Source organism: Aethalodelphis obliquidens, unplaced genomic scaffold, assembly GCF_003676395.1.
Source record: "Aethalodelphis obliquidens isolate GAN/ISIS:26980383/991018 unplaced genomic scaffold, ASM367639v1 scaffold9, whole genome shotgun sequence".
Taxonomy (NCBI): domain Eukaryota; kingdom Metazoa; phylum Chordata; class Mammalia; order Artiodactyla; family Delphinidae; genus Aethalodelphis; species Aethalodelphis obliquidens.
The window spans coordinates 34193110-34218760 of NW_020837953.1; the positions used below are offsets into that span (position 1 = coordinate 34193110).

Sequence of the window (25651 nt, forward strand, 5' to 3'; positions counted from 1 at the left end):
GCCCAGACTCCTGTGCTCTTGCCTATGCCACTCCCACTCCCCTCAGAGTCTCCCTCCTCACTCGGTGGCCCCGGTCCTCGCAGGCAGAACCCTCGAGGCTTCTGGACTCATGACTTCTCTCCGTTTTGAGGCTTTGTGGGGGCAGGGGCTCAGGTGGTGACACCCCCCCCTTCCCTTTCCATCAGACGACCGGCTGGGCCCTGAGCACACCTGTGGGCTCCCCTCACCCTGGGCTGCGAGCCCCAAGATTATCTCACCCAGAAAAGGGGACAGGACCTGGTGCCCCTCTGGCACACGGTGCCTCACGGTCACTCATGCTTTGTCACTGCTAAAGTTCTCCAGTTGGAGAATAATTAATTGGGTTTTGGACAAATGAGCTCGGAGTCCAGGTTATCCCTAGGATGACATCACTCCCCTGACTTGCATTCAGATGTCCGTCCCTGAAGGGGAGGACAGGGGCTGAGGGAGAGTCACGTGTTGAAAGTGGCATGTCGGAAGAACGTGCCACACGTGGGGCGTGGCGTGACCCTCTGGTACATCCAGAGACCTCGTCACACACGTGCATGTCATCGGTTACATGTGTCAGGGCTGGAAAGAGGCTAAACACTGCTGCCCAGCAGTGCTGCCTGGTGTGATGGTGTGAAGGGAGCTCAGCTGGGAGGTAGGGTCTGTTCCACCACTGTTCCATGAGCTCCTCAGAACCTGGCTCACAAGAGATGCTCAAAAAATACCTGAATGAATGAATACTGAACAGGCAGGCGCTGCGCTGGGATTCGGGAGACCGGGCTCGGTCCAGGTTGTTCCTAACTGGCTGTGTGCTCTTGGCTCACCCCATTCCTTCTGGGGAAGCCCTTCCCTACCTGTGAAATGAAGAAACTGAATGGTTTGATCCATAAAGGCCCCTCTGACATTCCAACATTCAACTCCTCGGGGTCAACTGGCCGAGGGAAGCTCCCTGTAGAACAAGATTTGCTACAGGAAAATGTTGATAAGTGAAAAAGGAAAAAAGAGGTTCAGAGTTTGGATCTTATCAAGAAGAGACAGGGGCTTCCCTGGTGGCACAGTGGTTGAGAGTCCGCCTGCCGATGCAGGGGACACGGGTTCGTGCCCCGGTCCGGGAAGATCGCACATGCCGTGGAGCGGCTGGGCCCGTGAGCCATGGCCGCTGAGCCTGCGCGTCCGGAGCCTGTGCTCTGCGACGGGAGAGGCCACAACAGTGAGAGGCCCGCGTACTGCAAAAAAAAAAAAAAGAAGAGACAGGATGGGAGGACATTTTTCTGTAAGCAGAGTGTCCTTGTACGTCTCTGGCTGGTAATTCAGGGGTCTTTAAAAGGACTCTGTGCTGTAGTCACAGCATCCGTACGGATCAGAAGAGCCATTTGTTGTGTTTCCAGGACGAGGCCCAAAGTCCTAGAGATGTACCAGTTGCTCAGTTTAGGGGTTGGCTACCTGGGCCTTCAACTGGTAACTTTCCCAGCGTATTTGCACCTTACTGATGGGCTCTGGAAACTACATCCTTTAAAACCTTAAGGACCTCATCCTCCAGGGGGCAGGCATCACTCTGGGGGCAGGGGCAAGGTCTTTAGGCAAGAACTGAGGCCTCAACTCCTACCACGCTGGTGGCCACTTATCCCCACAAGGTTGTTCTAGAAAGTTCAGGAATGTCTCCCTGCTGCTGGTTTGGCCTTTCCTGAAGGCTGTACATTTCTCTCCCAGGTTTACAGTTCCCGGGCTGAGGACAGGGAAGGAGTATGAGTTTTGTATCAGGTCAGTCAGCGAGGCTGGAGTTGGGGAGAGCTCAGCCGCCACCGAACCCGTCAAGGTCAAGCAGGCTCTGGGTAAGTCCACGGGGCAGGTGCAGCCTGCACACCTCTGGGGACAGACCTGGGCTGAGCAGAGAGCAGGGGGCTTATCCACCACCTCTTGGAGGGTCCAACTCCAGAGGCCATGGGGCAGAAGCCTTCTCAGGGGATCTGGTGCTGACCCCCACCACCCCTTCCTTTGGGGAGGAAGTAGCAACGGCCTGAGGCCATGGGGTGAAGTCTGACCAGCTCGGAGGCCCAGGTGCCCTGCACGCAGCTGAGTCAGCATTACCAGTGGACGCTACTGGCTAAGTCCGTGCCCCAGAGCAGGGTGGGCACCCACTGGGGGAGGCTCACTGCCTCCCTCGGGCCCCACCGCCCAGTCCGGCCGCCCCTCGGGAGCAGTGGCCCTCACCCCCTTGCCTCCCCGTAGCTGCACCATCTGCTCCATATGACTTCGCCCTCCTGAACTGTGGGGAAAATTATATGGTCATTGGGTGGAAACCCCCTAAGCGGCGTGGAGGGGGCAAGATCCTGGGCTACTTCCTGGACCAACACGACTCAGAGCAACTGGACTGGCACTCGGTCAACCAGCAGCCCATCCCCACCCAGATGTGCAAGGTGAGGCTGGAATGCGGCCACTGGCCTGGTGTCCTGATTTGTGTGGGTAGAGAGTGGGGGTCAGGGTTGGAGGTCCTGAGGCTGAGAGAGGCCTCAGGTTTGGTGCCTCGACAATCCAGCTGATTGTCAAGTGCAGACCAGTCTTACGTGAAGCTCCTATAGACCTCCTGCTGTGAACCTCGTCCCCTGCCTCCCCAGCCTCAGCCTTCACGGTCTGTGCTTTTGCTCTTCAAGGTCAGTGACCTTCATGTAGGCCACTTCTATGAGTTCCGTGCCCGGGCAGTAAACTGGGCTGGTGTTGGAGAGCTGTCGGCACCCAGCAGCCTGTTTGAGTGCAAAAAGTGGACGATGCCTCAGCCAGGTGAGCAGCTGGGAGGCGCCAAAGCCCAGCCCCTGCCCTCCCCTCCCCTCTCCCAAACAAGATGACCGCTACCGCCGGGCTCGCTGTGCATTCCAGCTTGCTCTGTTGGTCCCAAACACCAGACCCCTGCCCCCTGTAACCTCTGACACAGTCTTAACTCTGCCAAGTCAAGAGCCCTGACCTTGGCCATTGACTGGCCCTGTACCCCCATCCAAACTATCCTCTAGCTCAACACCCCATCTGAGCTCCGATTCTCAACACAGACCAATCTCAAACCCCAAAGGCACACTGCTAGGTGACCAACTCGTCCCAGTTTGCCCAGGGCTTTCCCAGTGTTACCACCGCAGTATTACCATCCCAGTATTACCAGCTGTGTCCCAATCCTGGACAAACAGGGCAGGTTGGTCCCCCTCTGCACCGCTCCCGCAGCACCATCAGCCTTCTCACAAACTAGCCCTTCATCTCCCCCTTAGGAAGGAAGGATAACAACCTTCCATCATTCTGTTCAGCTCAGTTCTGTTTTCTGCACAAAACCTTTACCTGAATGGCAGATAATCACTACGCGGGATGCTTTAGACAATGACAGTTATAGACAACTGCTATTTGTTGGGTACTTACTATGTACTGACACTTTGCATAAGTTATGTCATTAATGCTCACGACAGCACTATTTTATAAGAACTAGTATTAGCCCCATTTTACCGATGAGGAGACAGGAACATAGAGGCTAAGTAACTTGCCCAGAGTCCCCATAGCCTGAAAAAGGGTGTTCACTGGGACATGAACCCCAGTGATCTGACTCTGGAGTCCACACCCTGAGCTTCTACATTAAACACTGAAATGGCAAAGAGATTAGAAAGATTAAATAATGCTGTCTGGGACAGGGATGGGGAGGGTCAAGGATGTTTCCCAGAGGAAGTGATACTGAGCACAGTTTGAAGAGTTAACTCTAGTTCAGACACAGACCAAGCTTTGCCATGAAGCCAAGGCCGGCCAGGTCCCCACCATGTCCAGAGCAGGCACTTCCAGGCCTGGCTGGGACTGAAAGATTGACAAGCTTGCTGACTCGCCACCCGCCCACTGCCCGACTGGCTGGCCGGCCACTTGGATATCCATCTCCTTCTCTACCCTGTCTTCCCACAGGACCCCCGCATGACGTGCGGGCGTTTGAAGTGCGGGCCACCTCCCTGATGCTGACGTGGGAGCCCCCACTGTACCAAGGGGCCGGACCAGTCACAGGCTACTGCTTGAGCGTCCAGGAGGAAGGCTCTGAGCAATGGAAGCCAGTCACTCCAGACCCCATCTCTGGCACCCACCTGAGGGTGAGTCCCTGCCCCTTCCTCCTCTGATGAAGGATGGGCCCGCCCTAAGCCTTCCCTGCCACAGGATATGGCAGGACTACAGAACACCAAAGCTGGAACGACCCTCAGAGATCACTGCCCTCACTTAATGGCAGCAGAGGACCAGAGAGGGCGAGTGGCTTAGCCAGGGTCACACAGCGAGTTGGTAGTAGGTCTGGCCGGTGGTTGGTCTTAACCTGCTCCATGCTGTGCAGACTCCTCCCTAAAACCTCACTTATAATCAGCAAGGTATATTAGCATTTGGATATGCACATCCCTTGAGCTAGGAATTCTGCTTCTAGGATTGAACTGTAGAGAAATAATTAGTCAAGTGTGCAAAGACCTAAGGACAGTGATGCTTGTTGTAGCGTTGTTTATAAAGGCAAAATTTGGAAACAACTTAAATGTCCATCAGTAGGGGGTTTGCTTAAATAAATCACAGTGTATCCTTAATGTGGACTCAGTGTCAGTGAGTGTAAAGGCTACAGTAGCTGAAGGAGTGGCAATAATATAAAGAATGAGGTAGAGCTAAAAAAATTATAAATTTAAAAATTAAAAAGAAAAGAATGAGGTAGAGCTACGTGTATGTTGTGACATGAAAACATATCCACCATATGTGGCTAAGAAAAAAAAAGCACAATACAGAGCAGGATATTTATATGTTAGATAACATTTAGAACATGTATATCATGCTGTATATTAATGAACATAGAGGCATATATGCGTTTCTTCATTTAAATGAGAAGGAAACTCTAAACTCTTTGGATAAATAAGAAATCTAGCAGAATCATCAGTTTTATTCACCTGTGGTGGTTGTTTTCACTTGCACTCGTGTAGAAGGGAAAGCGCAAACAGTGCTCTCCTGGCATAACAAAGGCAACTCACACATATTTGTTGTGTCAGAAAACAAAGGTGTCCATTGAAGCATTCTTAGCAGACGCAAATTACTAACAGACAATCCATCAGGACCACAGACTTCACAGCATCCATCTCTGAAGCCAGCATGTCTCACAGGCCTTCTTTGTTTAAGGAAAGTTTGTAAGGAAAGTTCTGTGATGTGTATTAGGTTTTATCTTCTGCAGCTCTAGGGAGAGAGGGAGTATTTTCTCCACCTCATTTTCCTGAGGCATCTTTCACCAGCAGGCAGGAGGGTGTGTGGGTTTCAAGACCACACGTTAGCACTCTGTTAGCACCAAGAGGAAAGAAAGCAGGCTTGAGAGGCCCAAAACAACATGGAAAGAAGATACTAACAAGCAGAATACGGCACATGTCACGTTTCTGCATGGTTTACGTGCATTTGCAAGTCTAAATGGATTTTTACAAAATTGTCAATTCTGGTCATCTCTGGGAATGGGGCTGCCAGGAGAGCCTTACCCCTTCATTTTATATTCTTTTCTGTTGCTTTAATATTTCCTCCAACAAACATGAATTTCTTTCATAATCAGAAAAAAATAAAAGTATTTCCTTTTGAAACAATAACATTAAGGCTATCTAAGACCAAATGAAGAAGGGCTTTCCTGGTGGCGCAGTGGTTGAGAGTCCGCCTGGCAATGCAGGGGACACGGGCTCGAGCCCTGGTCCGGGAAGATCCCACATGCCGCAGAGCAACTAGGCCTGTGAGCCACAACTACTGAGCCTGCGCGTCTGGAGCCTGTGCTCCGCAACAAGAGAGGCCACGACAGTGAGAGGCCCGTGCACTGCGATGAAGAGTGGCCCCTGCTCGCTGCAACTAGAGAAAGCCCTCGCACAGAAACGAAGACCCAACACAGCAAAAATAAATAAATAAATTTTAAAAAAGACCAAATGAAGAAGGGCAAGCTTCAGCCCATGGAATGCTCTGAGATGTGCAGTTTCCACCACCACAGGGCTCGGCTCCCTACAGTAGAGTCGGCCAGTGCTGGACAGCTGGCCTGAGAGAGCCACGCAAGATGGATGGTCCCTCTGCTCCCCAGGCAGGCTGGCCCAGGGCTGGGGAGCCTCGGTGACTTGGCACCGTTTCTGCATGTGGGTGGTTGGCCAGCATTCACTCACTCAGTCATTCACTCAACACTTCTGGACACCTACTTAGTGCCAGATCTGGAACTAGATTGTAGATGTAAAAAGCTACAGTCACAGTCCTTAGGGAACAGGCAGTTACAATACTGTGTGCCGTACTATCAAGGAGGGTCCGAGGGATTCTGGGAGCTCCAAGGAGGAAGGTAAGAGGCCCCTCCTGGCCTCATCCCATCTGGCCAAGCTGAGTGGCCAAGGGTGAGCTGTTGTTGCTAGACCAAGAGAAGGGGAGGGCGTTCCAGGCAGAGGGCTCAGCAAGGGCAAAGGCAGGGAGGCGTGAGGCGACGTGATGCGTGGGGGACCCTGAGGAGTCAGGGAGTGAAGGGGGCGCGGAGAAGAGGACAGAAGGCTGAGGATGGACGGATGAGGAAGGCTTTAGGTACCAAGCCTCGAAATCTGAACTTTACCCTGAAGGCCACTGAAAGAGCTAAGTGTACTCAGACTGCCATCTTGGAAACATTGGCAGAGGGAAAGATAAACCGGGAAGAAGGGTCTAGAGGCAGAGGCGCCATTTAGGAAACTGTTGGACTAATCCAGGAGAGAAGAAATAAAGCTGCAGTCAAAGGCGTGGCTGGGACACAGACAGGCCACGTTCAAGAAACGTTAGGGAAATAAAATGGGAACTTCGGTGATTAGATGTGTGGGGCTCAAGAAAAAGATGTCAAAGACGATGATCACCAAGCTCCTTTCTAGGGAGACAGATGGAGGAGAGGCAGGGGCCGCAGGAAGAGAAAGGGTTTTCTTGTTGAGAGGCTGATGATGCGTTAAGTTCCGAGCAGGTGGAGTTCCAGGCATCACAAGCGTGGGAGGTAATCTCAGGGGAGAGGCTCACCTGAAGCTGGAACTCAGGACAGCAATGTGCCCCTAGCCTGCCCCCCACCCCCAGGGCAGCCTGGCCCTCCTGGGGGTCCCCTGCAGCCCGTGGCCAGGGCTACAGGAAGGGTGGGTCTTTGCCATCCTCGGTGCTCACTCTTGCCCCCTCCCTTCCCCCAGGTTTCTGACTTACAGCCAGGGAAGACCTACGTGTTCCATGTACAGGCTGTGAATTCAGCGGGCCCAGGGCAGCCGTCCATGCCCACCGACCCCATACTCCTGGAGGACAAGCCAGGTAGGGGCAGGGGGAGGACGCTTGTCTGCAGCAGGAGGACAGAACCTGCTGGGCCCTCACCCCGCCACACCTTCCTGCCCCTCATTCCTTCCTGCCTGTTTCTCTCCCGTCCACACTCTCGTTTATTTCTGTGGGATCCCAAGATTTGAACATATGGTTTCCTTCCATGTGATGGGTCTTCCATCCTTTACGTGCCACATTCTTAAACTCATACAACTCTCCGTGGATATCTAAAAGAACAGCCAACTTTATTTCAGATATGCCGTGTGGCTTTGCCTGCCTTGCAGTCACGGCTCCCGAGGTCCGCTCCTACCACATACACCAGATGCTGCGCTGGGTCCTTACACTGTCTGGCTCTCCCAATAAGCCCCTGAGGGAGCCGTCACTGTCCCCACTTTAGAACTGATTTCATTGCAGCTCAGAGAAGTTAAATGACCAGGTCACGCAGCTAGTATCCGATGGAATCACTCAGCTCTCCTCACTATAAAGTGTGTTCTTTTCCATTCTTTTAATTATTCATTCATTCAGCAAGTATTTGGTGACACCCACACTGCACTGGGGACGTGGCAGTGATGAGAAAGCAAGGTCCCTGTGCTGGTGGGGGGAGGGGCAGGACGAATGGACAGTAAACAAGTAAATGATGAAAAAGCCAGTGATAAGTGCTATAAAGGAAGGGCAACAGGGTGATAGGGCGGGGTGGGCTTTACGCTAGCCTCAGTGGTCTGAGGAGGTGACGTTTGAGCTGAGAAGGAGCCTGATTATACGAGGCCTTGGAGGCCACAGCAAGGAGTCTGGGGTTTCTTATTTTATTCAAGAGCAATGGGCAGCCACTGGAGGGGTTAAGCAGGGGAGGGCGCTGACCCGGTTTATTGTTTCTCAATGCCTGTTGCCCTCCACTGGATCCCGCCCTCAGATGCTCGGGAGATCGAGGTTGGTGTGGATGATGAGGGCTTTATCTACATGGCTTTCGAAGCCCCCGAGGCCCCCGACTCCTCGGAGTTTCAGTGGTCCAAGGACTACAAGGGCCCGCCGGACCCACAGAGGGTCAAGGTCGAGGAGGAAGTTAACAAGTAAGTGAAGGGAGGGGCAGCACGACTCGTCCACAGGTCCCAGACGTTGTCGGGTGAGTCGGGCAGAAGCTCGTGGGTGAGACCATCCGGCAGGACCCCCAGATAACGAGCTTGAGAGGACTGCTTGGTCTCTCCTGAGGGATGCTGACTGCCACCCGGGGAGAAGTGAGGGAGAGTGCCTTGGAGAGGCTGAAACGGTGCCGTTCATTTGCAGACCCTTTTCTGTAAGGAATGTGTGTGCCTCCGAGGAGACGCTCAGGACTGGGTTTCTAGCCTGAGTGCCAGCGACTCGCTCTTGCAAGTTCTCTGGGTTCAGCTTCCTCATCAGTAAAAGAGGGGTTAGGATGTCAAGGGCCCCCAGGTCTCCCTCCTCCACCCCCAGCAGCTCTGGCCTTGGCCCTGTCCAGCAGGAGACAAAGCTGATGGCTTGAGACCTGTGGAGAGAGGCAGGCCTGGGGGATGTGGCCAGCACGAAGACCGTTCCAGAGAGCCTGGCTAGTGAGGACCACTGAAGGTGGCAGGCCAGACGTGCCCTGGGCGGGGGACCCCAAAGAGGTGTAAGGAGGCTGCCACCCCTGCTTACTGGCTTGGCCGGGGTCTGGGCTGGGGTACAGGGCTTGCAAAGCCGACCGAGACTCCCCAGCTCCCAGGCCTCCAGGGCACACGGCCCCTCTCAGAGCCTCTGCCCTCCTGTCTCTGCAGGTCCAAGATCATCCTGAAAGAACCTGGCCTCGAGGATTTGGGCACCTACTCGGTGGTGGTCACCGATGCTGACGAAGATATCTCAGCAAGCCACACGCTGACGGAGGAAGGTGATGCCCCTGTTCCACAGCCACCTCCCCAGAGAGACGACCCAGACACGGGGTCCCAAGCACAGATACCCCAGAGGCCAGCAAGAAGCAATAAAAATGAGTAAAGCAGAGATTTCCAGGGAAGTAGGCCCTCACCCACCCATTCAGTCAGTCAGCCAGTGAATAAGTATCTGCTGAGCACCGACCATATGCCAGAGACTGTCCTAGGCACTGAATTACATCAGTGAACTCAACAGGCAGAAATCCCTGCCTGATGGAGTTCACGCTCTTCTTGTCTCTCTCTTTACTTTATCTACTTTTGATAAAAAGCAAAGGTACCAGTGAATTATTTCACTTCCTTCCGTAGCCTAAGAAAAACGACAGCATAAGCAGAATGATAAACTGCAAATGGCAGTCAGTCTGAGGAATGAGGATGGCAAAAGGGAGCAGTGGGGACTGTGGTAAACCAGAGAGGGGATGCCGGGCCTCAGCGGTCATCTGTGAGACTCACCCTCTGCTGTCTCCATAGCAACTGGGACAGCCCATTGTCCTCCCTGATGATTGCACTGGAGGCCATTTGATTTTGTTAAGAGGCAGAAGCCAGGCAGGTCCAGAGTGAAATTCCAGTTCCACGATTTCCTAGCTGCTTGACCTTGGATAAGTCATGACACCTCTCTGGGCCTCAGTTTCCTCATCTGTAAAGGGGGATTATAATCCCTGCTGTCCTAAGTGAAACAATGTTGTTATGCAGATATACTTAGATGATTCCATGCAAACTAAAGCCATCCACAAAAGTAATGGGGTTTGCTTTTTTTTTTGGACTGGATGCTTGCCATGTGTCCAGACTCATCATGCTAAGGACTCTGGAGCTTATAAGAGGAAATGAGATATGAGCCCTGCCCCTGCCAATTCATTCATGCAGCACGTATTTATTGAGCACATACTGTGTGCCAGATACCATGCAGGTCCAGAGCTCAGCTTAGCAGAAGAGACAAACCTAACACAAAGAAGCAGTTAGCAGTGAGACAGCACTCTGCTGACCTGCCCTAGACACATGCAGACTGAAATGCTCAGTGGGGAGAGCAGACCCTCAGATACTAGGACAGTATGGCTCAGTGGGGGAGAACAGACCCTCAGATGCTGGGACAGTATGGCTCAGTGGGTTAACAAGGGGCCTCAGGAGACAGACAGTAATGCTCACCCCACAGCATGGTGTGAGGACGGCTGAGATCACGCAGAGCCTGGCACACAGTAGGCGCTTCTCTGGGGAGGTGGCACTTGATCAGGTCTTGAAGGACAGGAGAATAAGCAACCTCAGGGTGGCCTGCGGCAGTCCCCGCAGCCCCCTCAGTGCCCCAGAGCCAAGGCCCACGGTGGTCATCATCAACCCCTCAGTAGCCAAATGACCCCAAGCCGAGTCTCTCGGGACTTTCACCCAGTGTGGACGCTAGGACGGCTTCCATGGGCCCCACTGGCCCGGGTATGTCATTCTCTTTGGTTTCTTCCTTGCTCCTCCCTGTCCCAGAGCTGAACAGGCTGAAGAAGCTGAGCCATGAGATTAGAAACCCAGGTAAGTGGTCCAAGCCAGCAGCCTTGGGCAGTCCCGCCAGGCCCACCGGGGTGTTCTGAGCAGGGCTGAGTCAGCCAAGAGCCAGAAACTAGCCGGGGGAGGGGGGGGGGGGGGGGGGGGGCAAAGGATGGGGACGTCTTGGGGCTGGAAGGTCAGAGACCCAGGGAGTCCTCAGTCCATGAAGGGAACAGAGCGGCCAGCAGAGAGCACATGGGATGCAAGGGAGGGCAGAGTGGCTGGTTTTTTCTTCTTGGATTGTGGGTCATCTAAACCCCTGCTTCCCTCCATTGGCCAGGAGTAGCTTTTGCAGGCCCTGGCGCAGGGGTCGCAAATTTGGGTGCATATTGGAATCACCCTTGGAGCTTTTCAAAATCCCAATGCCCAGGCCACACCCCAAACAAATCAGAACCTCTGGGTCTGGAGCCAGACACTGGTGTTTTTGAAAGCCCTTGGGGATCCAGTGTCCAGCCAGGGTGAGAAGCATGACCTCAAAGCTGTGGGAAGAGGATGAATTCCCTGAGATGAATTCAATCTAGGGGGACTGAATGTGGGAAACCCTCCCCAGCCCCTCATCCCCAGTCGTGTCTGCGTCAGACTCTGAAACATTTTGCACATTAAATGCCCACAGTGTGCTCAAGGTGGGGCTGTCGGGAGGGGGGAGGGGAGAAGGGTTCCCTGCCCACCCTTTCCTGTCCTCTGCCTCCCAGTGATCAAGCTGATCTCCGGCTGGAACGTTGACATCCTCGAGCAAGGAGAGGTGCGGCTTTGGCTGGAAGTAGAAAAGTTGTCTCCAGCAGCTGAGCTGCATCTAATCTTCAACGAGCAGGAAATCTTCAGCTCACCGGTAATTGGGGGCTCAGAATCCCTAAGTGAGGTTCCTGGCCCAGGAGGTGGTCTCACAGGCAGTGGTCTCCACTGGCTGCACCTCCCCCGAGCAGACTTTTCAGAAAGGGCCACCAGCTTTGGCTGTCACAGTGATAGGGTGGGGGGTGAGGACACCTGGATTTTAGTACCTGGGGGGGTGGGTGGTAGGGATGCTAGACACTTGCCAACGCAAGGAACACTCCCACAAAGAACTTCCCATGCCTCCCACAATTGTTCACTGTCCTGTCAAACATTTGTAAGGTGAAAAACCTACATTCATGCTTATAATTATCCAAGCCTAGACCCTAACTCTGAGATATAGACACAAAGAATTTTTTTTGCAGTGTTAACATACACTGAATAGAGAGTTTTTATTCTATTAGCCACATTACCTATGCTCTTTCATTCGTTTTCCTGTTCTTCTTGCACTCATGAAGATGTACATGAGTAAAACCTCTCATGAGAGATTCAATCATGAGAAGATCTTATTTGTGAATTTCATCTCCAAATGACCATCAAAAAATGTGTGTTATAAAGAGGAGCTGGTTCTGACAGAGGAGGAAGAGCTCAGGGCTAGATGTCAGAAGACTCATATTCATCTCCTGTGGGTTGTGTGCCCTTGGGCAGGTCTCTTCACCTCTCTGTGCCTCAGTTTCTGCATCGGTACAATGGGGTTGGTTGCCCCAGAATCAGGAGGAGCAATTGGAAAAAAAATAGATCTGAAAGTTCTGCACAGAGATTAAGCATGACCTTGGCTCATGGTAGAGGCAGGGTAACAAAGTCTGGACTCTTGGTACACAGCGCTGATACTAGCAGGTGCCGCTATAGAGAAATCAAATTAGACGTTTCTCTCAAATCACACATACACCCTAAATGTGGAAAATAAAACGTTTGAAAGCTGTTAGAATGTGACAAAATGTAAATAAGTGCTAATTCTGGGCAGCAGGTTCCCAGGCTTTTTTATATTATCCTTTACAGTTTTATGGGGGATTTTTTTTATATTAAATTGCAAAAGAAGTAGAAAATAACCCAAAAACATGGCACAGTAGGAGGTTGGGGATTATTATTAATTGCAACTGATACAAGCACACAAGACTCTTTCCAGTGTCTGCCGGGCCCAGGGTGTTCTCAGGGGCCGGGTGTGAGAAAAGCCCAGTCTATACACAGGAGAGGGGTACCTTGGGCCCCCTCCCCAGTCTCTGAAGACTTCTAACTCTGCATTTATTACCCCCAAGTCCAACCACACCCCGATTTGCACCCCACAGCACAAATTCCCTGGGATTGGAAAAGGGCAGAAAGACTTTCGGGTTTTGTTCTCCCCAGAACCGCAAAATCAATTTTGACCGAGAGAAGGGCCTGGTGGAAGTTATCATCCAAAACTTGACTGAGGACGACAAAGGGTCGTATACTGCTCAGCTCCAAGACGGAAAAGCCAAGAACCAGATCACCCTGGCTCTGGTGGATGACGGTCAGCTGTGCCCTGACCCCGGCCCTGCCCCACGCACCCGGCCTCAGCTCTCAGCCTGGGCGTCTCTATCCATCCTGACGCCCTCCTCTGGACCTGCGCTATTTCTGGTTCACACCCGTTCCCCCCTCTGTGTTCACAGAGTTCGACAAACTTCTGAGGGAGGCAGATGCTAAGAGAAGAGACTGGAAGAGAAAGCAGGGTAAGAACTGCTGGGGCGAAGTTCAAACACCTCGGCCAGCAGGCCAGCAGACAGCGCAGGGGAACCGCTGGGCAAGTGGATTAATAGATCCCTCCGCCCTGCTGGACCCCCCTGAGGGAGGGCCACTGCCATTTGATCTAGTGCTGTCCCTGTGCCAGAACGAAACAGCACTTGCCCAGCCCCGAGAGCGCGCGCCCTAAACTTTGCACCCTAGATGCCTCCCAGATACCTCACCCCAGTCCCCTCCCTCGTGGGGGCGGAATCCCAAAATCCGAGGGGCCAGTAGTCATTAGGTGCCTCTCCCCAGCTGCCTTCCCCTATCTCGCCACCAGGTGGCGCCCGGGCCGAGCCCGGCGCTCTGACCGCTGGGCGTGCTGTTTTGCCCTCAGGTCCGTATTTCGAGGAGCCTTTGCAGTGGAAGGTCACCGAGGACTGCCAAGTGCTGCTGATGTGCAAGGCAAAGCGCCGCCCCCGCCTCCAGCCCTGCCCCCAGGCCCCGTGGGGCAAGACCTGTGGTTGTCCCCAAGCCCCGTGGCTGTCTTTTGCCCCACTCCCTGCAACTCCACACCCTGTGCTGGTGTGATCCCAAGCAGAGGAAGTAGCCCCAGGGATTTTGCATTTAACTGGAAAACAAAAACCCAGGGAGCAGAGTTAGTGTGAATTAGTGCGCTGAGTCAGCCTTGAGTTAGATCTCCCAGCTGCTCCGGGAGGGGTTCTGGGGGTCACGGGTCTGGGAGCAAGTGAGGGCTCTATACGTTGAGTGGTAGTCCCTGTGTCTGTCAGTAGCCCTGCCAGACACTGTTCTCAGCACTTCAGAGCATTATTTTATTTCATCTGCCTCACAATCATGTGTGAGAGAGGTGTTACAATCCCCACTGTAGGATGAAAAACCAAGTGGGGAACTAGCTGAAGGCTACATGGTAACAGGCCGAGTCCAGAGCCCAGGTTTTAACCGGATGTGCCTGACTGTTTCTCAGCACCCTGCAGCCTTTTAGATACCTGGGGGAGGGCAGGGGAGGGGAGGGCGCACTCCCAGAAGCCTATCCATTCAGCAAACCTAAGTACCTACTCTGTGTAACACACTCTGCAAGCACTGGGCATACAAGGGTGAAGAAGTGGTCTCCTTAGGCCTGTAAGATCCCACAGTCCAAAGCAAGATCGTGGCGAAAACAGCATAGCTCCTGCTGTGATGGAGACATGCAGGAAATTGATCACTCACGATGGGGCACACTCTGGGGTGCATAAAGGAAGGCTTCCTGGAGGAGGTGACACAGGCATTTACAAGAAAAAGTAGGGTAGGAAAGGGATCAAGAAGCAGAGGGAATAGCATTAGCACAAGTCCTGAGTCCAGAAACCATCAGAGGAGACATATGGTGTGAGGAAGGGGTTGGCTGAGATTTAGCCTGGGGGTGGGGGGGGAGTCATGTTTGTAAAAAAAAAAAAAAAGGTTCTGATGATCTGAGTCTTCACTTAAAAGAGAAAGCCTGAAGGAGTCTCCTCACTCCCCACCTTCCTCAGGTGACCAACACCAAGAAAGAAACCCGCTTCCAGTGGTTCTTCCAGAAGAAAGAGTTCCCAGATGGTCAGTATGACCCGCAGACTGGAGCAGGGCTTCTCTGCATGGAAGAGGTAAGTGCAGCTCTGACTCCAGGGCTCACAGCCTCCAGGCAGTGCCAGGAGCACTGGGCAGGGAGTCAGGACCAGGGTGAGGCAAGTGAGGCACTGACCTCACGCACAAACTCTCAGGAAGCACTGAAAGGCCCAGTACTCAAGATAAATAGTATTTCACGCAGTATTTTTAAGGATCAAAATTCATGCCCCCAAAAAAAGACCACGAGGGAAAACAATACCAAAACTTTAAATAAAAACAGGCTCAGTAATACTGACTTTTCCTTTTAGTTGGATTCCAGTCCTGGCCCTGCCGCTGACTGCATGGCCCTGGGCTAGTCACTGTCCCTCTCTGACCTCCGTTTTCACCTGTTACACGAGCAGGTCAGAGGGATGCTCTCTCAGAGATTCCTTCCTGCCCCCGCAGCCTGAGATTCAGGACAGGAAGACGGTCTCCGTGTGAGGCAGGTCTGGGCAGAGCAAAACAGGGCCTGGAGCTCACTTCTCCCACCCACGACCTCCCCATGGCCCTTGGAGGAGTGTGACCTGGTTAAGGTAGAAATGCAAGACTTATTCTTAAATATTCAATGTTTTTCTGCCTTGTCCCTGATTTCTGTGGCCCCACCGTGTGCCAAGGAGGACTGTGACAGATGCAGGTTTGCAGACTAGGAAGGAAATAATGATTTCAGGGTCCTCTCCCAAATCCCGGCCAAGACGATGGCAAGTTGGCCTTTGTCATCACAGTGCAAACTCTTCACACAGGGCTTGGCATCAAGTAGGTGCTTTATAGCTGCTGAGTCTTGTCATAATCATCCAGCCTATTGGTGCAGAACTTTCTGGCTTCCGAAGTTATCTCCCTTGATCTTCACAGCAACTATAGTACGTAGCTAGGGCAAGGATTATGCCACCATTTTACAGATGAGTAAACTGAGGCTCAGAGGGTTTAAATACCAAGATACAAAGCTTGAGAGCGGGGCCGGAAGTTTCTCCAATCACTGTCACTGGAATTTGGCTGGGACTTCGGAGCCTTCACTGAGGGAGGGGGCAGGGGACATGGGAGAAGACTGTTGGGGTTTTCAGCCCTTTGATACCCCAGTTAAGAGATGCTTCTGCCTTGAATCCTGCCTCAAAGCACACTATGTAGAGATGGTTGGGGTGAGAGGGGCCCTTTGAGGGGACAGGGAGGCAGATATCACGCTCCCACCCCCGCAGCCCCTGGAGGAGACGCTGTGTAATGAGAGGGCACAGCGGACTTCTGACCTTGCTTTCAAAGCATGACCCAAGTTCTTGCTTTGCTGAGTGTTGACCCGGGCTTCACTTGGGGTTGACAAGCATGTGCCAGTAAGGACCCCCTCGTCCTGAGCAAAAGAAAGCACACTTCCTTCTGAGAGATGCAGAGAGGTCCCTCTATCCAGGGCCCCTGGGAAGCAGGGCAGCGCTGGTGGAGGGTGCGCCCTGCTCGGCCCAGCTCTGCTAGGAGGGCTCGCTTTGCTCTGCTCAGAGCAGCTGCCTGAGAATCACATGCGGGGCGTCTGTTTCTGCCCTCAGTTCCCCCTCTTGCCCCACCTCCAGGCCCAGACAAGCCCTGGGCTTGGGATCAAAGGGCTCTGGAGCTGGAAGGAGCCTCAGAGATCACCCATTGCAGGGGGGTAAACTGAGGCCCAGGGAGGAGAGTTAGGGGCAGGCCTAGAGCCCAGGCCTCCTGACTTGCTGTCCATCGCTCCTTCTGGAACTCATGCTGACACCGCCTTCTCACATCCTTCTTTCCAGCTTTCCAAAGAGGACAAGGGCATTTACAGAGCAGAGGTTTCCGATGAGCGAGGGGAGGACGACACCATCCTGGACCTCACGGGTGAAGGTAGGAGCCGGCGACATCAGAGACGGGCCAGGAGGGCCTCACACTGAACCAAGAGATGCAGTGTGACCTGTGGGGAAACTGTCTGGGATCCTCACTAGGGACAACTGAGGCCCAGGGGAGTTAAGTGACCTGCCCATGGCTGCACAGCTGGTCAGTGGCAGGGCCTGGTCTGTGTGACGCTGGTGCCCATGTTCACTGCACTATCCCACAGCGAGCCCAGGCTTCCAGACCCGGAGCCTGAGTTCTCTGCTCTGCCCCCCGCCCCCACCCCCAGCGGGCCCCAGGCTCCTCACCAGGCTGGTCGTCTCAGCCTGCAGGAAGACTGTCGTGTCGGCCCATTCGTCCTCCATCTGTGTTGCCCCCCTGCCCCATCAGTCACGCAGTGCCCCAGATCCCCTCCCCACCCCTAAGCCTGTGTTCTGAGAGCTGCTCATAAGGTCCACCAGCCTTTTCCAAGGACGGCCCCACCTGGTGCATCAGCTGACCATTCCCTCTGTCTCCCTCCAGCCCTGGATGCCATCTTCACTGAGCTGGGCAGGATTGGTGGTAAGCAAGCCCCCTCCTTGCTCAGCGCTGCCGTGATGCCACAGAGCCTCCGGGGGACCTCTAGCCATCCTTGGCTGCTGGGGGTGGGGTTAGTTTCCAGCCTCAAAGACTGGGGGGAGATGCTCCTGCCTCTTCACCACACTGTGTTCCCCCCACCATGCCCCAAAGCAGGGGCGAGCTGGCTGCCCCCCAGATGTGCTGCCCAAAGGGCCTTGGGGAAGACTCACCCTGCTCCCATGCCTCCCCAGCCCTCTCTGCGACCCCACTGAAAATCCAGGGGACCGAGGAGGGGATCCGGCTCTTCAGCAGAGTCAAGTACTACAACGCGAGCTACATGAAAACCACCTGGTTCCACAAGTAGGTTGGCCTTACCCTGGAGCCCTAGCCAGGCTGGAGGGGGCCCAGCACCCGCCTCAGAGCCCAGTCCCAAGGGCTTGGCAGAGACAGGGTCTCTCACCGGTCCTGCTGTCCACAGAGGGAGTCTGGGACAGGGAACAGCTGTTAGAGGCACAGAAGGGAGGCTCCCCAGGAAAGGTGGGAACCCTGGCGCTAAGATCACTTTCCCAGAATATCCATGGCAGAGAAGGACCATTGTCTTAGAGCACCATCTGGGAGCTGGGGGAGAGAAGGATGCAGGAACGATGGGGAACCAGATGATCAAGTGCCCTTGTGGGTCTCTGCAGCCTTAGCAAACTCAGGCAGCCAGGCTGAGGGGAGAGGTGCAGGCAGAGGGACCTGGGGGGCTGACGACTAACTGAGGGCCAGGCCCTGAAGGCAGGATCAGGTATCAGAGACTCCGCCAGGAGCTAAGTGACCCCAGAGAGTTTGGGAGCAGAATTTTCCCAGTGCTTCTTACTTGCAAACCTCAGCCTTGTGGAGCAGACATTACTGCACCCATTCTATGGAGAAGGCTAGACGGACTTAGTCAAATTGGTCACGTGAGTGAGACCAAGGCCAGGCTGAATTTCAGAACAGTGAAGCTCCTTCTCTAGAGTTTCTGAGCCCCATGACGAAGCCCAGAGGTGTCACTTCTGTGACAAAACACTGACATGGGCCAGGTGTCTTTAGGAATGAAATTTAAGTAAAGGAAAGGAGTTTATATAGTTTATAAGAATTACGTAAGAGTGATTGTGGGAAGAAATGCTCGGAGGTTTTACGATGAGGAAAAGGATGAAGTGAGGAAGCGGCTCCCACTGGTGGGGTGTGGGGAGGTGGTCACTGACCCTGGAGCACCATTTCCTCAAAGTCCCAGCCTGCAGGACATGTCACAAATATAGACTCAGCGCGGCCACAAGGTTTGATGAATGAATGAATGATGAGGGGATGAGTGGATAGATATATATCAAATATCTCATGCATGGTCACCACTTTCAGCTCACACATCTGGGAACAAAACCCCGGGAGAGGAGTTTGGGGCAGGGGTTCCTGTAGATGGGCGGGCGGACAGCCCGTCCCGGACTGAGCTGTGTTAACCATTTCTTCACCCTCACGTTCAGAGAGAAGCGCCTGGAGAGTGGTGATCGGGTGAGGGCTGGTACCACCCTGGATGACATCTGGCTCCACATCCTGGACCCCAAAGACTCAGACAAGGGCAAATACACCCTAGAGATAGCGGCCGGGAAGGAAGTCCGGCAGCTCTCAGCTGATCTCTCGGGGCAAGGTGAGCGCTCCGCCTGTCTGTCCTCAGTGAAACCTGTTTAGAAAACCCCATGGTCTTTTGGGGGGGCTCCCATCTCCCCACCCAATCCTAGCACTGCCCCCAAGAGAATGCTGGAACAGAGTGAAGGAACAGTCAGTGCTGAGCTCTATACCTGTGGGTTGCAGGAAGGGGGGAGATTGGGGGTAGATGCCCTGACGCACCTTTTCCCCTTTTCCTTCTTGTAGCTTTTGAGGACGCCCTGGCTGAGCACCAGAGACTGAAGTAAGTGTCCTCGACGTTTCTCAGTGTGATCAAGGGCCCTGGGGTGCACGAGCACAGGACCCTTCCTGGGAGGCGGGACAGCTCCACCTTTCCCCCGTCACCCCCTCCCCCCTACCCGGGCAGGACTGTCCTTTAACAAATGAAACACCAAGGCTTTTTCCCATTTCCGTTTTTCAGAGCCTTGGCCATCATCGAGAAGAGTAAGTCCAGCCATATTTCTGTTGTTTCCACTTCTGAGTTTGGGGCGGCTTCCCAGCTGCTCACGCGTCCTGGCAGGTAGCTGGAGTCCCAGTTTCCCATGGGGTCTGTGTGGCTCTGGGCCGTCACAGAGCTGCCGGGAGACCCGGATGGTGGCAGCGTGAAGACAGGTGGATGAGGAGTCCGAGGATACCTGAGACCGTGGATGTGGACGTGCCTGGTGCGGGCCTGGTGGCGAGTAGGCACACGGCCGATGTCGGTGGGACTCCAAAGGCCGGGGCAGACAGGACCGAGGCCCTGTCTTCCAAGCGAGGCCCGGGAGGGGACGACTGCAAAGCTAAAGCTGGTTCTGGCTGTGGGGCCCTAGGGCCTCATCTAATCAGGACACAGCCTCTGAGTTGCCCAGGGGGACCACCAGGTCCACGCACTGGAGCTTCTCCGAGTCCCCGCAACCAGTTCTAAAGCACCCAGTTCAGGAGGCTGGCTTTCTGGTCTCAGTGAGCCAGCCGGTCAGTGTAGGACCTTCCATGAGGGGAAGCCTCCTGGCAGCAGAGCAGAGCAGCCCCGTTCGACCTGACAGTGAGGAGGGAAACTGCCCGTTTGGGGCCATTGGTAGGAGGGGGCATGAGCCCTAAGTGGCGTCTTGTCCCTGAGTGTCCGCACTTGGCGGGAAGTGCAGGCCGTTCATAACTGCTATCTGGGAGGGGGCCATCTGGGGTCCAAGAGCAGTGAGGAGCCCTCGCAGCGGGCGGCCACCTCAGTGGGCGGAGCGCAGCCTGCAGACCCAACTCAGCCCGTCACACCTCCTAATCACCTGCCCCCCCCATCCTGGAATGCCGAGTCTCTGCACAGGACACCCCTCCAGGACCCTAACACAGGGGCCTAAGCTCACCACCTGTGCTTGCTAGGGCTGGCCGAGTTGAGAGTCAGGGGAAGTGGATTGTTTCGCCCGCCACGATGGGCCTGGTGAACGTTCCTCCCACAACAGTGTCCATCTCTGGGGCCGTCCTTCCCCTCCCCCTTCAACCCTGATTCAGGCTCCTCCTCCCCTACCTCTGTTGCACAGACACCAGCCACTTCAGGCTCTTGGCACATCCCTGATCGTGGTCTAGGGTCCGTTCCCACAGCCTCGACTGCAACATGCTGGCTTTCTGCTCAGTGATTTACAACCACAGTCTCTTCCTGCCCAGCCGCCATGGCCACCAGGTCCCCTCCCTTGACCAGAGTCAGTGTCCCGGAAGCTCCCTTCCTATTCACTCCCTGAGCTGGTTCGTCACACCTGTTGTGTGCATTTTGCCAGTTTAAGGCTCAGAGCAACCTTATCACCTTCTCTCCCAGTCCTCAGGGGAGGGGCACCTCACTGTCACCTCCAGGTACTACCAGCCATAATAATAACCTCAGGTCAACGACAGAAACACATTACGTCCCTATCTTGTGTTTATAAAGGCAAGGAAGTAACGTAACACAAGTTTAAGGATGTCCACCCAAAATGATGCAAAAAGAAAAAGAAGCATTGCTTCAAAATAAACCTCAACTTCATGGAACCTGCTGCTGGGAAGCAGCTGGCAGGAAAACATTCATCACTGGGGGTCTCGTTTTTCCCTTCCAGATCGTGCCAAAGTGGTGAGGGGCCTGCCGGACGTGGCCACGATCATGGAAGATAAGGTACTGACTGTTCCCCAGCCCACAGCCGGCAGTCCCACCCTGGGTTCCCTCCTGTATCCATCAAAGAGCACGAAGCAACGCAGCACCGTGGATTCCAGAGCCGAAGGGGCTGGATGCACCAGAGTCTGGCCGAGTGACCACACCTCATTGGTCACATGTAGTATAAAGGAAAGACACTGAGCCTGGTGTCAGGCCCATGGCGGGGGGGGGCGGGGGGCGGTGACAGGCCTGTGCTCACCCCAGTTCTACCCCATCTCTCCAGGTGGCCCTGGGTGTCACGGACTTCTCTGTGTGAACTTCAGTTTCCACAGGAGTTTGACTAGATGATACCTAAAAAGCCCTTTGAGGACTGAAGTTTTTCAAGTCTAATGTTCTAGAAAATGATGGCTAACGTTTTCATGTTGCTTACTTTGTGCCAGGCACTATTCCATTATTTAACCAACAAGGCAACCCCATGAAATAGTGTGTTATTACTAGTCATACTTTATAGCTGAGGAAACTGAGGCCCAGAAAGGTTAAGAGACTTACCTAAGGTCATACAGCTTAAAGGAGCCGAGCTGAGATTCACAGCCTGGCAGCCCAGCTCCAGACGGCCATTACACTAGAGTGCCTCTGCAGTGAGAATTGCTCTGTTGAGAATTTTCAAACTCAATTCTTAAATCTTTATGTTAAAGCAGTCTAGCCGGGCTTCCCTGGAGGCGCAGTGGTTGAGAGTCCACCTGCCGATGCAGGGGACACGGGTTTGTGCCCCGGTCCACGAAGATCCCACATGCCGCGGAGCGGCTGGGCCCGTGAGCCATGGCCGCTGAGCCTGTGCGTCCGGAGCCTGTGCTCCACAACGGGAGAGGCCACAACAGTGAGAGGCCCGCGTATCGCAAAAAAAAAGCAATCTAGCCTTATTTGCATGGTAAAATCATAATGAAATATACAATAAAAGCATTAAAGCAAAGTCCAGGCCATTCTGGGGCAGGTAATTGCTAAAGTAATAATGGCCCAACAGTCTAAATAGTTAAGTGTTCCCGTAGAAATGTTGAGAATGGAGGATGTGGGGTTAGAGTAAAACATCTCCCTTTACTGTTATTACTTTATGGGTCACAATAAAACACACATAATGAACTTACCACAAGGAGCAGCTTATACTGGGAGCTCCCTGGGAGTGTGAAGGTTTATAACCTTCACACTTCACCAAGGGTTATTCCAAGCATGTGGACTGAGCGTTCCCTTCCTGTCCTTTCAAACAGACCCTGTGCCTGACCTGCGTCATCTCAGGAGATCCTATCCCTGAAGTCTCTTGGCTGAAGAATGACCAGCCTGTCACCTTCCTTGACCGCTACCACATGGAGGTGAAGGGGTCGGAGGTCACCATCACCATCGAGAGGGTCAACAGTGAGGACAGTGGGCGCTACGGTGTCTTCGTCAAGAACAAATATGGCTCCGAGAAGGGCCAGGTCACCATCAGCGTGTTCAAGCACGGGGAGGAGGACAAGGTGCTGAAGATGTGACGGTCGGATTCAGGCACAGCCTGAGGTCTGGTCTGCATGGACTACAAGGGTCAACCAGTGGCTCACAGCCTGGCACAAGCCACGGAGGCGGGGCGGGGGGATTGGACATTGTGGGACCCGGGACATGGGAGGGGAGTAGCTACACCAAAGTGGAGAAGCATAGACCTTGCTGGGGTTCTGGGAGGCCTCCAGGCCTCAGCACTGGACTTGGAATGGGAGACCTACGTGCAAAACTATTTCAACTCTAAACTCTCCATGAGCCTTGCCTTTCTCATCTATCAAATGGGGATTCCTACTCCTAGGGATTGTTTATGAAAACCCTTGAAACCGTACACCGGTGATACTCAACAGGAGGCAGTTGCGTCCCCCAGGGCACATTTGGCGGTGTCCAAATTCTGGGTTGTCACAACTGGCGTCTAGTAGGTAGCAGCCAGGGATGCCGCTAAACACAACAGCTCCTCACCGCATAGAATTCAACCCTAAATGACAGTAGTGCCGAGGTCGATGTACCCCCATAAACGGATTTATCACAATACCCCCTTTTGGATACTGTATTTTCAATTCACTTAAGTTCAACGAACATTCATTTGAAGTCTAGCCTGTGCCAGGCTGCGGATGGCATTGGGAGCACCGAGATACATGATATGCAGGCCCCGCCCCCAAGGACACCTCAGCCCAGGAGAGTCAGACCTGGGTGCAAGTGACTCCAGGACAAGTCAGATGATCAGGATTATAAAACAGGTCCACGTAAAGTTCCACGGGTGGTCAGAGGAGGGAGAGAGGTGTTCATCCCAACTAGGGAAGGTGAGCTTTAAAACACCTTCATGGAACTAGCAGAATTGGTTGTTGGGCCCTGAAAAAATAAATTGGATTTGGTGATGGTCATGGGAAGAGATTTCAGGAGCAGGGGATGGTGAGAGCCAAGGTGAGGCGTAGGGGTGATGCTGCCTGGGTGGCCTTGGATGCCAGGCTAGAGAGTTGGATGACCTTCAGTACTTCCAGCTCAGGGCCTCTGCCTGGCGGGACAGATACTGGTTGGCCTTGCTTACTGGACCTCTGTACGGAGCTGGGCATTTCACCACCCTCCAGTTTCCTTCTTTTTTAAAATCAGATTGGGAGGGGTGGGGTTTATAAGGTTAGAGATGTTTGTTGTGAAATTTTGGAAAACCTTAAACATGTTGAAGGAGAAAATAAAACTCATCTGTACTCCCAACATCAAAACATAACACCCACCTCTGATTTCTGAAATGATTTCTGAGTTTAAAGGTAGAATGAATCACTCCTACATTTACCACCTACACGCGCATCAAGGCATGATGGGTAACTTATACCCCCAGCAGCTACAGGTGCAGTCAGGCCAGGTGTTCAGTGAGGGGGGCGAGGGGGCCAGGTGTCCTGCCGCGCCCTGGCTGGGAAGGAGTATGGAGGATTTTGCAGGTCTTGGAGGCAAACACACCCAGGCTTGAAGCCAAGCACTCACTGTGTGATCTTGGGCATTTTTTTTTTTTCTTTGTCTGGGCCTCAATTTCCCATCTATAAAGCAAGAAGTCTAAAAGGTCATTTTTGAGGGTCCTTTCAGCTGACACTACCTCCTACCTAGGAAGACTGTGGACAGGGCAGGTCCAGGGTGGGGCAGTGGGGATGGAGGTCCGCTGTTCTCTGTCTTAGCTCCTCCCATTTAATCCCAAGTAAACCCCAAGTGCCACTCAGGTGGAAGGAAGGACCTTGCTAAAGGACATTGTGATAAAATGAAAAAATTTTATATCTGGTCTTTGCTCTTGGTCTGGGACACACAGCTCCTAAAACCCTTCGGATCTCCAGGGTGAAAAGAGCGTCTTTTGTATACTAATAAGATGGCGTGACTAGGGGCCCTTAGATAGCTTCAGGATGGGAGCTGGTCACCAGAAAGGCCAAGGCAGGACTAGAGGGTTGGAACTTTTTGCCCCCAGCCACCTCCACTTCCCTCTGGAGAGGGGAGAGAGACTAGAGGTTGAGTTAATCACCAATGGCCAATGATTTAAAGAATCATGCCTAAGTACTGAAGGCTCCATTAAAAACTGCTAAGCAACAGGATTCCCAGGGCTTCTGGGTTTGTGGACACATCAAGGTGCTGGGAGCGTGGAGCGCTTAGAGAGGATCTCCCTCCACACTCCCCGACTCCTTGCCCTGTGGACCTATTCATCTGACTGTCCATTTGTACCCTTCATAATAAACCAGAAACTGTAAGTAAAATGTTTCCCTGAGTTTTGTGAGCCATTCCAGCAAATTATCGACTGAGGAGGGAGTCATGGGAACCCTCGACTTATTGCCGGTTGGTCAGAAGTACAGGTGACAGCCTTGTGGAGCCTGACTCTACCTGTGGGTGGTTAGTGTCAAAATTGAATTGAAGGGCTTCCCTGGTGGCGCAGTGGTTGAGAGTCCGCCTGCCGATGCAGGGGACACGGGTTCGTGCCCCGGTCCGGGAAGGTCCCACATGCCGCGGAGCGGCTGGGCCCGTGAGCCATGGCCGCCAAGACTGCGCGTCCGGAGCCTGTGCTCCGCAACGGGAGAGGCCACAGCAGTGAGAGGCCCGCGTACTGCAAAAGAAAAAAAAAAAAAAAATTGAATTGAATTGTAGGACACCCAGTTGGTATCTGGATATTTGGAGAACTGGTTGTTGGTGTTAAAATTACCCACGCATTTGGTGTCCGAAGTGTTGTGAGCCAAACCAGCTAGAGTTATGAATCAACCACCTCCCCAGGGGTCTTTCCCATCTTCATCTATTCTATATTTCCTGAGCCCAGGGTAGGTAGCGGGGGCACACCATCATCCAACAAAGCCAGACTCCACATCTTCACATCTTTCACTGGCCTTGACTTTATTCTCCTCTCCTTAGCCTGTTCCCAGTGGCCTCCACTCCTGCCCCTGGCCTGGGCCACTTCCAGCATCCCCATTTCTGGACCCCTCTGATTCTTCCATATTTACAATTCCCACTTGCTCCTTGTGTTATTCTTTACTGGCTCATCCTGGGAAGCATCTCAGCTGGTCCAGCCTGATCCCTGGTACCCTGCATGGGACTCAGAAAGTCAGAAACTTTGTCTCTTATCTCGTGAAACCCATCAGCGAAC

General features: G+C 53.5%; 1 protein-coding gene across 1 annotated transcript in view; it reads left to right on the top strand.

The window, feature by feature from the left end:
• Positions 1-23772, top strand: part of MYOM3 (myomesin 3) — a 44919-nt gene extending 21147 nt beyond the window's left edge. Inside the window, exons 16-36 of the mRNA XM_027109740.1 lie at positions 1717-1838; positions 2236-2423; positions 2658-2784; positions 3928-4106; positions 7170-7284; positions 8198-8354; positions 9057-9166; positions 10671-10715; positions 11423-11559; positions 12903-13047; positions 13187-13246; positions 13636-13703; positions 14765-14875; positions 16625-16712; positions 17220-17258; positions 17507-17615; positions 18755-18918; positions 19143-19179; positions 19357-19379; positions 20987-21042; positions 22284-23772. Of these exons, the coding sequence (XP_026965541.1) occupies positions 1717-1838; positions 2236-2423; positions 2658-2784; positions 3928-4106; positions 7170-7284; positions 8198-8354; positions 9057-9166; positions 10671-10715; positions 11423-11559; positions 12903-13047; positions 13187-13246; positions 13636-13703; positions 14765-14875; positions 16625-16712; positions 17220-17258; positions 17507-17615; positions 18755-18918; positions 19143-19179; positions 19357-19379; positions 20987-21042; positions 22284-22544 (2341 nt within the window). The 3' untranslated portion in view covers positions 22545-23772. The remainder of the gene's footprint in view (positions 1-1716; positions 1839-2235; positions 2424-2657; positions 2785-3927; positions 4107-7169; positions 7285-8197; positions 8355-9056; positions 9167-10670; positions 10716-11422; positions 11560-12902; positions 13048-13186; positions 13247-13635; positions 13704-14764; positions 14876-16624; positions 16713-17219; positions 17259-17506; positions 17616-18754; positions 18919-19142; positions 19180-19356; positions 19380-20986; positions 21043-22283) is intronic.
• Positions 23773-25651: the final 1879 nt, after the last annotated feature.